Source organism: Mustela nigripes, chromosome 1, assembly GCF_022355385.1.
Source record: "Mustela nigripes isolate SB6536 chromosome 1, MUSNIG.SB6536, whole genome shotgun sequence".
NCBI classification, from domain to species: Eukaryota; Metazoa; Chordata; class Mammalia; order Carnivora; family Mustelidae; genus Mustela; species Mustela nigripes.
The window spans coordinates 264,342,623-264,357,404 of record NC_081557.1 but is presented as its reverse complement, the minus strand read 5'-3'; the positions used below and the strand labels follow the sequence as shown (position 1 = coordinate 264,357,404).

Sequence of the window (14,782 nt, the reverse complement as noted above, 5' to 3'; positions counted from 1 at the left end):
TGGATCCTTACCTGACTGAGCCACCCAGGTGCCTAGCTTTTTGCATTTTTAACTCGATAGTTTAAAGATTACAATTACAGGTCTTAATGCTTTGTGATTTATTAAAATCTTTATTTTTTTTCCTGTTCAAATTGGATAATATCTGTTGATCTATTTTCTCAAGTTCACTGATGCTTTCCTTCATCACTTCTATTTTGCTTGTAAATTGGTGTATTTTTCATTTCAGATATTATATATTTGGTTTTATAATTTCAGTTGTTTCTTTTTTATAGTTTTTATTTATCTTCAGATTTCCTTTCTCTTTGTTTACTATGAGACTTCAGTAATGAACATTTTCCTTTATCTCACCACACAGAGTTATAGTAGCTGGTTGAAATCTTTTTGTGCTAATTCTAGCCTGTGGATCATCACAGGGTTGCTTTTTGCTGATTATCTTTTTTCTTGAGATTGGATCACAAATTGCTGCTTGTTCCTACATCAAGTAATTTTGGATTTTAACTTGGATGATGTGAATAGTATATCCTGGAAGCTGTTTCTGTTACATATTTCTCCAAAGAGTAGCTATTTTTGTTTTGACAGACAATGTGGTTGGAATAAAATTTCAAGTTCCATTTCTGGACAACTCAAACCTCAGTTCAATTTTTGTATCTTTATTTTATTCATTTATTTTTAATGGAAGCTGTGAGTATTTTTAATACATGAAAGCATTAACTTTTCAGCTCAATTGTAAAGGGATAGACAATTCAAATAAGATAGGCTACTAGGCCAATCATTTGAAGGCAAACAAAAGTAGGCCCTTAGTCTCAAACCAAATGTTGTCAGTCTACATTGTAGAAATGATCCATGAACAATAATGTAAATTAAATTAACTCAAAAAATTTATGTTATGCATTTTAAAAAGGGAGGTACACTGACATTATGTCAGGTTCCAAGGTTAATTTCTTAGGTTAGTGATAGAGCAATTCAAGAAAGCATACCTATTTGTTTCTTGTTGATTTCTAATGTTTAAATGGTATCAAAATTAAACAGATGTCTATATCAAGACATCAAATGATTTACTTAAAGTCCACATCTGAATTATATAACTCCTATAAAAGTGGAAATCTGTATCTTCAGTTATTACAAAGAGAGCAACCTAAGTCAACTGGTATATATATATATACTATATATATATGTATATACACACTATGTGTATATATATATATATATAGTATATATATATAGTATAGTATATATCGTATATATATATATATATATACACATAGTGTATATATATACACATAGTGTATATATATATATATATATATATATATATATACACATACATATATATATTTGGTTCTTTTGAAGGTTAGACAATTCATTGAGAACTTCCCTTCCCCACCCTTGCAGTCTCCAGGTCACTTTTCTGTCTTGTGGCTCTTTTGTGCTAGCCCCAGGAAGATGGCTAGGGGCAGGGGCGAGGCGTGCTGCTGCATAAGGCTCAGGAGGTGGCTGTAGCTGTCTTGTTTGTGCTTTGTGAACACAGCTGGCGGGTTCAGCTCATCCTGTAGTGCCTTCACCCAGGCCATCTCAGTGTCCTTTTGCCCATAATTTTCCAGAAGGACCTGGCACTGCAGACAGATCTGGAGGAGCCTATCTTGCCTGTCCCACTGGGCTCCCCAAAGAGATCAAGGTAATCCTCCTGCATCTGAAAGAACTCCCCCATCTCCAGCAGGATCTTCTTGGCATTGGCATTTTTTTTTTTAAACTTTATTTACTTATTTATTGGACAGAGAAAGAGATCACAAGTCGGCAGAGAGGCACGCAGAGGCGGGGGCGGAAAGCAGGCTCCCCACTGAGCAGAGAGCCTGATGTGGGGGGTTTGATCCCAGGACACTGAGATCATGCCCTGAGCCAACGGCAGAGGTTTTAACCCACTGAGCCATCCAGGCGCCCAGCATTGGCGTGTTTTTTTCTCCTCGTCACTACCTGTCATATACATGACAGCAGCTATAGGAAGATAGAACGAGTAGAAGGCTGTCTTGGAATTGACAGTAGATTGTCCTTCTTTTCAATGAATCTGCCAAGATCCACATTGGCCCAGAGGGCTGTGATGAGGTGAGTACCTGAGCTTAAGTTATAATTCATTTTTGAAAGACACAACTAGGCATTACATCCAGACAAGGAGAGGTTCAACAAAAGATAAGATTTCATTTCACCCTACATGGTTTCTTGAATCTTTGAGGAAACCATTTCCAGAAAAAAAATCTGTCAAATACCTCCTTTGTTTATCTGTCTAGAACTGGGTCCTATAACCCCCTCTAAACCAGTTGCTAAAAATCAGGAAATGATCATTAATGATAGTAGCTAATCAGGATTTATTCCGTCCTGTGATGAGAAATTGATACCCACATTGCCAGCACACTGTAAGGAGGTAGTGTGTAGGACAGTCACTTAACATCTGCCACAAACCCCTACAGTATTCTTAATTCATGCATGATAGGGGGTAGAACATAATGTTAAAAAACACTATCATATCAAAAATGGTAAGACAATTCTTAATTTACATGGTGTTTACGGTCTATACATTTACCCTATGTAGACATCCAAATAGAATAATTGACGAAAAAATTAAATAGAAGTCAGAATATTTTAAGTACATTTTTTAACCACATAGCGTGCAATGAGTACTACTATTTCTTGCAACTAGAGACTTCTGGCATTAACAATTTAAAATTATGCAGAATTTTCTATTTTATGCATAAATTTGATTCTTTTGTTGACTCAAATACAGTTGAAATGTTATTTAAAAAAACACTGGATTCATCTAGATTTTAATTCCAGTGTAGTTAACATGCAGTATGATATTCGTTTCAGGTGTACAATACAGTGATTCACCAATTCCAGTGTTACTCAGAGCTCATCATGGTAAGTGTACTGGTAATCCCCTTCCCTAGTTCACCCACCTTACCTCTGGTGACCATCCATTTGGTCTCTGTAGTTGAGAGTATGTTTTTTGGTTTGTCTCTTTTTTTCCCCTTTGTTATTTGTTTTGTTTCTTAAATTCCTCATATGAGTGAAATCGTATAGTATTTGTCTTTCTCTGACTGGCTTGTTTCACTTACCATTATATGTTTTAGGTCTATCCATGTTGATGGATATATATATATATATCTGTGTGTGTGTGTGTGTGTGTGTGTACAGACACACATACACACACACACCACATTTTCTTTATTCATTCATCTATTCATGGACACCTGGGCTGCTTTCATAATGTGGCTCTTATAAATAATGCTGCATGAAACATAGGGCTACATATATCTTTTTGGATTAGTGTTTCCCTTCTTTGTATAAATACCCAATAGTGTGAGTACTGGATTATATGGTAGTTCTGTATTTAATTTTTGAGAGACCTTCATACTGTCCACCGTGGTGCCTGTACCAGTTTGCTTTCCCACCAACAGTGCACGAGTGACCCTTTTTCTCCACATTCTTACCAATACTTGTTTCTTTTATTTCTTATTTTAACCATTCTTACAGGTGTGAGTGATATCAGTGTGGTTTGATTTGCATTTCCCTGATGCTGAGTGATGTTGAGCATCTTTTCATGTGTCTGTTGGCCAGCTGGATGTCTTCTTTGGAGAATTATCTGGTCATGTTTTCTGTCCATTGTTAATTGGATTATTTGGGGTTTTGGTGGTGTAATCTTTTTGTCTTGTGATGAGAACTTTTGAGATCTCTTAGCAACTTTCAAATATACAACACAATGTAGTTATAATACTGCATTGTTAACAATATTCAGACTGCATTGCATCTCTAGGACTTGTTTATTTTTTTTCTTATTTTTAAAGATCTTTTATTTATTTGTTTGACAGACAGAGATCACAAGTAGTCAGAGAGGCAGGCAGAGAGAGAAAGGGAAGCAGGGTCCCTGCTGAGCAGAGAGCCCGATGTGGGACTTGATCCCAGGACCCTGAGATCATGAACTGAGCTGAAGGCAGAGACTTAACCCACTGAGCCACCCAGGCACCTGGACTTATTTATCTTATAACTGAAAGTTCATATTTTCTAGAAACCTTCACCCATTTTGCCCACCCCATTCACCCACTCATCTATTAATGGACAGTAGTTCCCATCTCTTGGCTATCGTAATGTTGCAGCACACAGGAATGCTGATATCTTCTTGAGATAGTGATTTTGTTTACTTCGTAGAAATACCCAGAAGTGGAACTGGTGTGTCATATGGTAGTTCTGTGTTTAACTTTTTGAGAAAGCTCCATACTATTTTCCATAGAGTTTGCACCAATTTACATTCCCACCAACAACTGCACAAGGGTTCTCTTTTTCACATCCTCACCAACACTTGTTATTTCGTGCTTTTTTGATAATAACTATTCTAACAGGTGTGACGTAGTAACTTATTGTCATTTTGATATGTACTTCCTTGATGATGAGTGGTGTTGAGCTCCTTTTCACATATCTGGTTGGCTACTTGTATAAAGATTTTATGTTTAAGTAACTTTTACACCCAATGTGGAGCCAAACCTATAGCTCTAAGATCACGAGGTATGTGCTCTACTGACTGAGCCAGCCAGGCACCCCTGTGTTGGTATCTGTATGTCTTTGGGAGAATGTCTATGCAGTTCCTCTCTGCTCATTTTAAAACTCTGATTGTTAGTGTCTTGTTGGCTACCGAGTTGTACGAATTCTTTATATATCTTGGATATTAACCCATTGTCTTACATGTGGTTTGCATACATTTTCTTTCATTCCATAGGTTTTCTTTTAATTTTGCTAATGTAGAGAAGATTTTTAGTTTGATGCAGTCCCATTGTTTATTTTTGCTGTTGGTGTCAAATCCAAAAAATCATTGCCAAGATTAATGTCAAGGAGACTACCCCCTGTGTTTTCTTTGAGGATTTTTATGGTTTCAGGTCTTAATAAGTTCAAATCTTTTATTCATTTTGAATTGATTTTTCTGTATGATATAAAATGGGGTCCAGTTTCATTCTTTTGCACGTGGCTGTCCAGTTTTCCCAATGCCCTCTATTGAAGAGACTGCTCCATTGTATGTTCCTTGCTCCTTTGTCATATGTAATTGGTCATATATGCATGATTTCTGAGCTATTTTGTTCACTGATCTATATGCTATTTTCATGTCAATATATACTGTCTCATTTCCTATAGTCTTAGAATATCATTCAAAATCAGGAAGTGTGATGCCTCTTTAGCTTTGTTTTTTCTCAAAATTGCTTAGGCTGGGCTGTTTAGGGTCTTTGTAGTTCCATACTCGTTTTAGGATTATTCTATTTCTGTGAAAAAGGCCACTGGAATTTTGTTAGAGATTGCATTGAATCTGTAGATTTCTTTGGGTTGCATGGGCATTTTAACAATATTAATTTTTACATGGTGCCTGGCTGGCTCAGTCAGTGGAGCATGCAACTCTTGATTTCAAGGTTGTGAATTTAAGCCCCACGTTGGATGTAGAGATTACTTTAACACAAAACAATAAAAAATTAAGTCTTCCAATATGTGAACATGGAATATCTTACCATTTATTTGCGTCATCTGTTTCCATCAAAAGCGTCTTTTGAGTGTTCATTGTCTAGGTCTTTCACCTCCTTGGCTAGATTTATTCCTAGATATTTCTTTTTTTTCTTTTATCTTTTTTTTTAGTTTTTTTTTTGTTTTGTTTTGTTTTGTTTTGTTTTGTTTTTGTTTTTGTAATCTCTACACCCAATGTGCAGCTCAGACTCAGCGACTCTGAGATCAAGAGCTGCATACTTTACTGACTGGGCCAGTCAGGTACCCCTAGTTATTTTATTCATTTTGATGTTAGTGTAAACAGAATTGCTTTTTAAATTTATCTTTCTGGTAGCTCATTATTTGTGTATAGAAATCCCACAAATTTCTGTATATTGACCATATATCTTGCAGCTTTACCATGTACATTTATTCATTCTAACAGGTGTTCTGTGGATTCACTTAGTTTTCTACATATGACATCATGTCAGCTGCAGATAGTGACAGTTCTACCTCCTTTCCAGTGTAGATGCCTTGCCTTATTGCTGTGGCTAGAATTTCTAATACTCTGATGAATGAGAGTGGCAAGATTGTGCATCTTCATCTTGATTGATTTGTGGATGTTGGACCATCCTTGCATCCCTGAAAGAAATCCCATTTGATCATAGTATATGATCTGTTTAATGTATTGTTGAATTGGGTTTGCTCTGTTTTGTCAAGGATCTTTGCTGTGTTCATCAGGGATATTAACCTATATTTTTCTTTCCCTGTAATGTCTGGTTTTGGTATCAGGGTAATGCTGGCCTCATAGAATGAGTTTGGAAGTATTCTCTTCTATTTTTTGGAAGACTTTGATTAGAATTGGTATTCCTTAAATGTTTGGTAGACTCACTCATGAAACCATCTGGTCCTGGCCTTTTGTTTATTGAATTAGTAATCAAATACCTCTTAATATACTTACTAGTAGTTGGTCGGTTCAGATTCTCTGTATCTTCATGATTCAATCTTGAACGTTGTGTGTTTCTAGGAAGGTATCCATTTCTTCCACGTCGTCTAATTTGTTGGGATATAATTGCTTATTGCAGTTTCTTATCCTTTTTATTTCTGTGGTATCAGTTGTAATATATTCACTTTCTTTTCTAATTTTATTCATTTGACTCCTTTTTTTCTTGGTGAGTCTAGTTAAAGATTTATTTATTTGTTTAAAAAAAACCCACTCTTAGTTTCACTGATCTTTTCTGTTGTCTTCTTAGTTGCTGATTAACTTATTTCCAATCTGATGGAACTGCTATTTTCTTCCTTTTACTAACTTTCAACTTTGTTCTCACACGCCCAAGTTTCTTGAGGTATAAAGTTAGGTTGTTTGAGCTTTTTTTTGTTTCTTAATATAGGTGTTTTCAGTACAAACTTCCCACTTAGCATCCTTTAAGTTTTGGTATTTTGTAGTTCCATTTTCATTTGTCTCAAGATACTTTGCTTCTTTGGATAAATTTCACTGCTATGTCTTCAAGTTCGCTGACCTTTGCTTCCACTTTATCTGGTTTTCTTTTGAACCCCTCTATTGAATTTTCATTCTAGTTATTGTATTCTCAGCTCTGATTTTTGTTTGGCATTTCCTTATATTTTTCTATCTATTTTTTGAATTCTCATTTTGTGCTTGCATTGATCTCCCGACCTTAGTGAACATCTTTATGACTGTTATTTTGAACTCTTACTCCATTTCACTAAGGTCTTTTTCTGGGGTTTTATCTTATTCTTTCATTTGGAACATACTCCTGTTTCTTCATTTCTTTAACTCTCTGAGTTGGCTTCTGGGCATTAGATAAAACAGCCACTTCTCCTAGTTTTCAGAGAGTGGCCTTGCATAGGAGATGAAACTCCTCGTTCAACTCTCCCCTAGCTCTTTGTTGCCTTTCAAATCTATGTGGTTGTCCAGTCAGCTTTTTTCATCCTTTGTGGCTCCTAGTAGTTGAGGGTGTGTTAAGACCTGCCAGTGTCCCAAAGGGGAGGATCTCAGTCATCACCTAGATGATGCTTGCTGTTTTTGGTCTTGCTGTTTTTGGTCCCCGACAGGTATGTGAGTGGTGTCAGGTCGGGACGTCTGATGCAATTCTGCCCAGCCATGGGCTGTCTTGATGATCTTGCAGCTTTAGCAGGTGATAAGCATCTCCCAGCCCTGTGGACTAGAAACCTGCATCCTGAAGAATTCATTCTTCTATCAGTGTCCCAAAGGCATTCTGCCAACACCTGTTCCCCTGTGCAGATCATCTACAACTTAGAGGGTTTCCGCTGCATGACCACCCCCGCTGCAGGGCCCCCGTGACTTGTGCATATCCTTGCCATCCGTTGCCAACCGGCTGCACCCAGCTTGCACTCTGGAGAGTTGTTTCCTGCTTGGCCCGGGATCGCAGAGCAGCTTTGGCCTGGGTAAACCAACGAACTCTTCTGCTGTGGGTGGGCTACGTTCTCCAAGGAGGTCTGACCTGTAGCATGGGGCAGGGGGACTGTTTCCAAGTTTGTCTTTCCTTGAGTACTCTCCCTTTACTCAGGATAATCAACTTTCTTTATGTCTGATAGGCACTCATTGGAGTTTGATAATTCTTTATATTAAACTTACCCTATTCAATCCACTGTATCAAGGAGTGGCAATACTAATGTTTTAGCAAGAAAGAGCTGCTTTTCCAATGACAGAATGTCAGAGAGGAACTTAGAATAGGTATGAGGTAGGATACCTTGCCTAGGAGATGAAACTTCTCATTCAGCCTCATTCAGTTCTATTCTAGAATAGAATGAGGTAGGAATAAATGAGCCCATTTCTTCATTTGGAACTTTTTTTCTTACATAATTTTGACTTCAGGGTTTTGAAATTTGACATTTTTGTGTCCTAAGATAGACTATCAAATCAGTATCAAGAGAAATTGTAGCTCTCCTGTGTAGCACGAGACTCGGAAGGAGCAACAGAAATCTGAAGGAGAGCCCCACTGAGAAGGTCAGCTGCGGTTTCAGGTCAGTGCCGACGTCTCGGCAGGACTTCAGATTACTGGCATTATGTGACAGGTCAATGCGTACACTGCAGGAAAAGTAGTATGGTTGGGTCTGAAGACGTGCTTAGCATGTTCAAATTTATAAGCCTGTCTAGAAGAAAGTGAGCAGGAAAAAACAAAACAAAACCAAACCCCGTATCATAACTGTGGGGATGATATAAAAATAGTGCGGACAATATTAACTCCTAATGATGTAGTTAATGAGCAAACATGACAGGGCTTTGAATTCTGGGATTGTTATTACATAAATTCATGTTAATCTTTTTGTGATGATAATAAAAACTGCACAAATGGTTGGTATCAGGGCAACTCAGGGAACTTATACAGGTGCAGACTCCTAGCCACCATGGTGGTGTCTCAGCAGTGGGCATTTTAAAAAAGATTGATTTATTTGAGAGTGAGAGAGAGAAGGAGAGTGAACCCACATGAGCTGAGGGAGACGCAGAGGGAGAGACTCCCAAGAAGACTCCCGGTTGATGCAGAGCCCGGTGTGGGGCTGGATCTCATGACCATGAGATCATGACCTGAGCTGAAATCACGAGTCAGACGCTTAACTGACTGACCCACCGGGTGCCCCAGCAATGGGCATTTTTAACAAGTACTCCTGTGATTCGGATGCTCGGTATTTTTGAGAAGCTGTGATTTAGTGTCTGAATGAGCTTCCATAAGGAAGGTGAAATTTTGTTTGGAAATAATAATAAGAAGATTGTTCATGTGTTCCTGATTTTAAAATGGTCTTTTTCATTTTATCCCATGCTTCATCCCAGAGTTAAGGCAACAAGGAATACCTTGTCCCCAGGACACTATTTCTGTGTGGGACTGTCCTTCACATCTGGTCATTTTACATTTTGCTGGGAATGGAGAAGTTCTTTCAGGCTGAAGTTCTTCCTTTTTCTTGCCAGTAATAAGATGAATAAGACTCATGCTCTTCTAAAGGGGGAAAAAAAAAATCCAACCTAATAGAATAAAGCCAGTAATGTGGAAAATTACAGACAAGTAAATTTGGAACCATTTAAGAATAAAAAGTCAACATTCTCCTGTATCCAGAAAAAAAAAAAAAAACCAACCCTATATCTTGGTAAAAGATACTTAAAATATAAGCTTAAGGTAGTGATCATATTAGGAACAACTATGATCTTAACTTTTACACTCAGAAGTGACTGTAGATCGGGTATCAACAACAGAATAATAGGAAAACTGGGGTGTACCAGACTGGTTTCTCTGATTTCTCTTTTGTATGCCTCAAAGGCCCTCACTCCTCACTTTAACAGATTCTCAAGGGTTGATCCATGCTTGCTAATCTTCAAGTTTGGAAACAGGTTGTGCAAAACAAAACTAAAAACGTTCCCTTTTAGTGCAGGGAAAAATGTTTGGTTTTGACAGTGTCTCTTGGAAAACCTCAGACACTTTCACTGTGGAACCTCCCTGCATTCTTTGGGGCTGAGCAACCACCACGAGAAACAAAACAGCAGAGAAAGCCCTGAGTCAACGTGTAGCAACATGCCCGGAACATCTCAAGCAGCCCAGGAAGTTGGAGGCCTCCCAGTTTTGTGGCAGGACTTTGTCCTTCCTTAGAACTTCACAGCTTTCTTGAGTACCAGCCTGGGGACTCTTGCAAGGCCATCCCCCAACCAGCACTTCTGACGGGACCTGGTAAAACAGACCATTATCGACTGTGATCAAACATCTTGGAAGTCTTGACCAACAACATGCTCAGGGTTAATTTGCTTATGATCTTGGCCGGAGATATTGTCGGGAAGAAAAATGCTGAGTTCTACTGTAGATGACTGCTTGTTTTTGTTGCTGTTGTTGTTTTTAAAGATTTTATTTATTTGAGAGAGAGAGGGAGCACAACCAAGGGGGAGTGGCAGAAAGAGAGAGGGAGGAGCAGACTCCCCGCTGAGCAGGGAGCCCGATGTGGGGCTCATTTCCAGGACTCTGGGATCATGACCTGACCCAAGACACTTAAGCGACTGAGGCACCCAGGCGCCCCCTGATGATTGTTTTTCATAGTGGAAAGGGAATGCAAAATAGGAAAGAGAGAACAGACCTGCTGTTGAGCTAAAGGCATTTAAAAATTATGATGAAAATTATGTTAGTGGTTTCTTGTCAAGCAAAGGTCAAGTCCTGCTACAGTAAATATCACATCTCCTAAGAATTAATTTTCAGAATTGCACTGGATACCTCCCTCGTTTCATGTAACAACAGAAAAACATTTCAGTGTAGCAAAGAGACGGTGTCCTAGGCATGTTCTGTAATTCGGGGTGCTTGTTTCATGGCAAGCAGCAGCAGCTGCTACTTGGAGAGTCACTTACTTTGACATTTGTAAATTAGAAAAGTGATTGAAAAGGACTTGCAAAGTGTCCCCAGTCAAATTCTTCAGAAGAATTATTTTGGAGATAGTTGGGAATGTGGGCAGCCCCAGAATCCCCCCGAGGAATTTCACTGGGAGTAGCTGAAGACATTGACTGGCTGACTCCCACATGGTCTGGTGGAAGGAGTCAGGATCAACAAGACAGTTCATTACCAACTACCGGTGATCTGGGGCTCCTGTGTTGGTCTGAGCCTGAATAAATGTCAGAAGCACTCTTTTTCTCTACCTCAAATGACCATGTGGTGTGGCTGCTGAGTGCTGCCACTGGTTCCACTGAGTCCCTGGGAAACGGGACCTCTGGTTTTAAGAGAGAAGCATTTGACAACATTCCCGGGACACAGAGGTGCTGTCTTCCGGTATCATGGGAGTCAGCGTCTAACCTCTAAGAAGGAAAGAACAGCTTTGGTTGATTGCTCACAAGAAATGTCTGGGTGGCCTGTTGGTTCTAAGCTCATCAAAAGACATCTGTATTTGGGACCAACACTACAGTTTTGAAGTTCTTAACCAGAAAATACAGTTCATGAGGTAATTAAAATGTGTGAGGGGAGACAAGGGCATCTGGTCTCTCATGTAAGTTTCACTCGCCCGTTCTCCGTGGTGCTTGCAGACCGCATTGGCGGAGGCCGCCACCAGCCATGGTCAAGCACGTGTGAAAACAAACTAAGCCAAAGCCCAGGATGCGCCACCACCTGCTGTAAGGGTGAGGCTGCCGCCCTCTCTGGCGGCCATCAGCCGGCTGGCCATTGGCCCCAGCCTTCTCCCACCTCTAGTCTGTTTGCATAGACTCACAACTTGGGCTCTAGAGTACCCTCCAAAAAGTCATGATTGGGAAGGAAGATCATCGTCTTAGATGCACTGTGCAAACTTGTGTCGAGAGTGCACAATCAGTCTTCAGGTATTAAGAAGCTGTTTTTAACGGTGGTTGATAGGCTTGACAACTTAGGAAAACTTTTTTTTTTTTTTTTTTTAAGGATTTTATTTATTTATTTGATACACAGAGAGAGAAAGCACAAGTAGACAGGCAGGCAGAGAGAGGGGGAAGCAGGCTCTCCACTGAGCACAGAGCCCAATAGGGGCTCAATCCCAGGGCCCTGAGATCATGACCTGAGCCAAAGTCAGAGACTTAACCCATTGAGCCACCTAGGTGCCCAGAAAAACTTTTTTAAAAGCATCATTAAAACATAAAGTCTTAAGAAAAAACAGGGGGGCGATGAGGGGAGCACTTGGGTGGCTCAGTTAGTTAAGTGTCTGCCTTTGGCTCAGGTCATGATCCTGGATCATGAATCATGATCAGAATCCAGTTCCGCATCTGGCTCCCTGCTCCGCAGGGAGTCTGCTTCTCACTTTGACCCTCCCCCCTCTTGTGTCCTCTCTCTCTCTCTCTCAAATAAATGAATAAAATATTTTTTAAAAAGAGCATCATTAAAACAGCCTCATAGTTTAGCTCTTAAAATAGGTTACATTTAGCCCAAATCCATGCAGAAGGACAGCATGAGTTTACTTCTGAATTGGTTTGGTTTCTGACTTTCCTCGTATACAGGTTGGAGAGCTGTTGTCCTTGTTAGTAACATGGAGCTTTATCTCCCCAGCACAGTGATAATGCCACGAAACGGTAGGAAATGACATGATAGCCGTGTTTCACAAAACCTTCTTCCTGGGCAAGGTGTAGTGTTCCACTTGGTTGTAGAAGGAAAGTGGTGATGACCGGCAGCAGTGGAAACAGGGTTCCCCATGACAAATTTTAACACGAGCGCAGAAGCTCTGCTCATATGTGTGTACATAAGACCGACAAGCCAAGGGTTGAAGAAAAAAACAGAAGTCTCCACACTCAATGAGACTATCTTTGGAATTCTTCATTTCATTAAGGTTTTCACGAAATACAAAGCTCAAACACAATTGTCTACGTCCACCACAAAACAGAATCAGATAAGTGGTTAGCACACAAACATAATGATCTTTTTCATTTTAAAAAATATAAATAACAATGTTCAAGGTTTTACAGTTTTCTCCTGTGTGTGTGTGTGTGTTTAAGGCTTTATGTTGCAGACCCTTCATGATACAGGTGAGTACTTGTAGCTGTCGTCAGGACACACCGCCCACAAGCAAGGAAGGCCACTGTGGATACATTCCTGAGCGTTACACACACTCTGCGTTGCCTCCGCCTGTTAAGAACTAAACAATCAGATGCCCTCCAATCAGTGCTCACAGTTTCATTGATTTTCCTTTTACTAGAAAGTGAGACCAGAAAGGGGTAAGTTCCCAGCAGCACGCGCGCGCTCAGATCAGTCGTGGAGGCTGAGAAGGAAAGACAGGCCTTTTCCTGGATAGAATTTTTTTCCTTTTATCCAGAAAAACCCCAATGACCCATACAATTTAAACAGTGGTTTGTACTAAGACAGTTTTCAGATTAAATAGTGTCGAGAGAAAGGGGGATCTTTTGGTTGGGTCTTGGCGACGGTTAAAGTGGAGAGGTTACCGCCGGGAAAACGCCGCCCCCAGCGCAGCCCGCGGCAGGAGCGGTCTGGCCCTCGAGGTCTGGGGGCAGAGCCAAGGCCCCCGCCTTGGGGATGAAATCCGAGGGGAGACTCTCCAGCAGACACTTGACTTGCTCCTGGCCCAGCTTGATCTTGTCGTCCAGCTTGCGCTGCTCGATGAGGAGCGTCGACTTCATTTTCACGAAATGCTGGTAGTCCTGGAGTTGCTCCTCGGAGAGGTAGTTGGCCAGGATGTCCAACACCACACGCTCCCTGCGGTCCAGGTTCTCCTTGAGCTCCCGGGCATCCTCGTGCTGTCCGGCCAGGACCTTCCTCTTCTCACTCAGAGAGCTCTGCCAGGACGAAGCAAATGGGTCAGCAGAGGGCGAGGTGGGGGAGGGAAGCTGTCTGCAGAGACACCTTTCCCGGGCCTGGGAAACGTCCGGGTTTCCATGTCAGTTGCCGCTCTAGAGTCAGGAGACTTTGAAAATCGGTTTAATACCTTCTGTTGCATGCAAACCGATCTCAATTTGTCCGGTCATCCAGCAGCTTTAGGAGACAGGACAATAAACTGGCTGGGGTAAAAGCTTGACTCGGGGCTTCTAGATTTCAAAGGACAATCAGTGACTCCACTGACATGAGTACTTAGGGGTTGCAGTACCTGGATGAGTGGGCACAAGCGCAGAGATACAAAGTGGGATGCTGGTTGACAGCTGGGGGGCAGGGGTGACTGGAGCTGTTTCATGGATACAAAGTTTCAGTTTTGCAAGAACAATTCTAGAGCTCAGTTGCACAGCAATGTGAATATACATAACACTGCTGAGCTGAACTAACACTTCAAAATGGCTAAGAAGGCACGTTTTAGGTTATGTGTAGTTTACCATGATAAAAACCTGAAGGGGGTTTAAAAAGGACCAGTCTTCAAGCTACCTTGAGTATTTACAAGTATTTGCATTTATAGCGGTTCGCAAAGTGTAGACACCGGCAGCAGCATCTCTGGAGAATTTGTTAGAAATGCACATTTTCAGGCCCTGACCCGCCAACTGCATCTAAGGGCTGGGACCCGGAAAGCTGTTTCAGCCTCCCGGGTGACGGATTCCTCTGCAGCTGGAGATTGAGAACCTCTGCCCTGAGCCATAAATAACACTGGGAATGTCCTGTTTTTCATATCTAAAGAAATCTGTTTCTAGTTTTCAGGCCTCGTGAGTCAAACATGAGAGGAGTTCTATTTAACAATGATTTCATATTCTGAGCATTTCTTATATAAACCCAGGGGGAAGGTAGCATGTTATCTTTAGGGCTAATTTACTTTATAATAATCTTTAACGTGGCTTTTTTTTTTTTTTAAGATTTTGTTTATTTATTTGATAGACAGAGATCAC

General features: G+C 40.5%; 1 protein-coding gene and 1 pseudogene across 5 annotated transcripts in view; both read right to left on the bottom strand.

Annotated features, from left to right (window-relative positions):
* Positions 1-1,400: 1,400 nt before the first annotated feature.
* LOC132003066 (farnesyl pyrophosphate synthase-like) lies at positions 1,401-2,130 on the bottom strand (annotated as a pseudogene).
* Positions 2,131-12,764: 10,634 nt separating this feature from the next.
* Positions 12,765-14,782, bottom strand: part of SHROOM3 (shroom family member 3) — a 186,453-nt gene continuing 184,435 nt past the window's right edge. For all 5 annotated transcript variants that reach the window (XM_059385439.1, XM_059385407.1, XM_059385415.1 and 2 more), the window contains exon 10: positions 12,765-13,753. In XM_059385439.1, the coding sequence (XP_059241422.1) occupies positions 13,385-13,753 (369 nt within the window). In that variant the 3' untranslated portion in view covers positions 12,765-13,384. The remainder of the gene's footprint in view (positions 13,754-14,782) is intronic.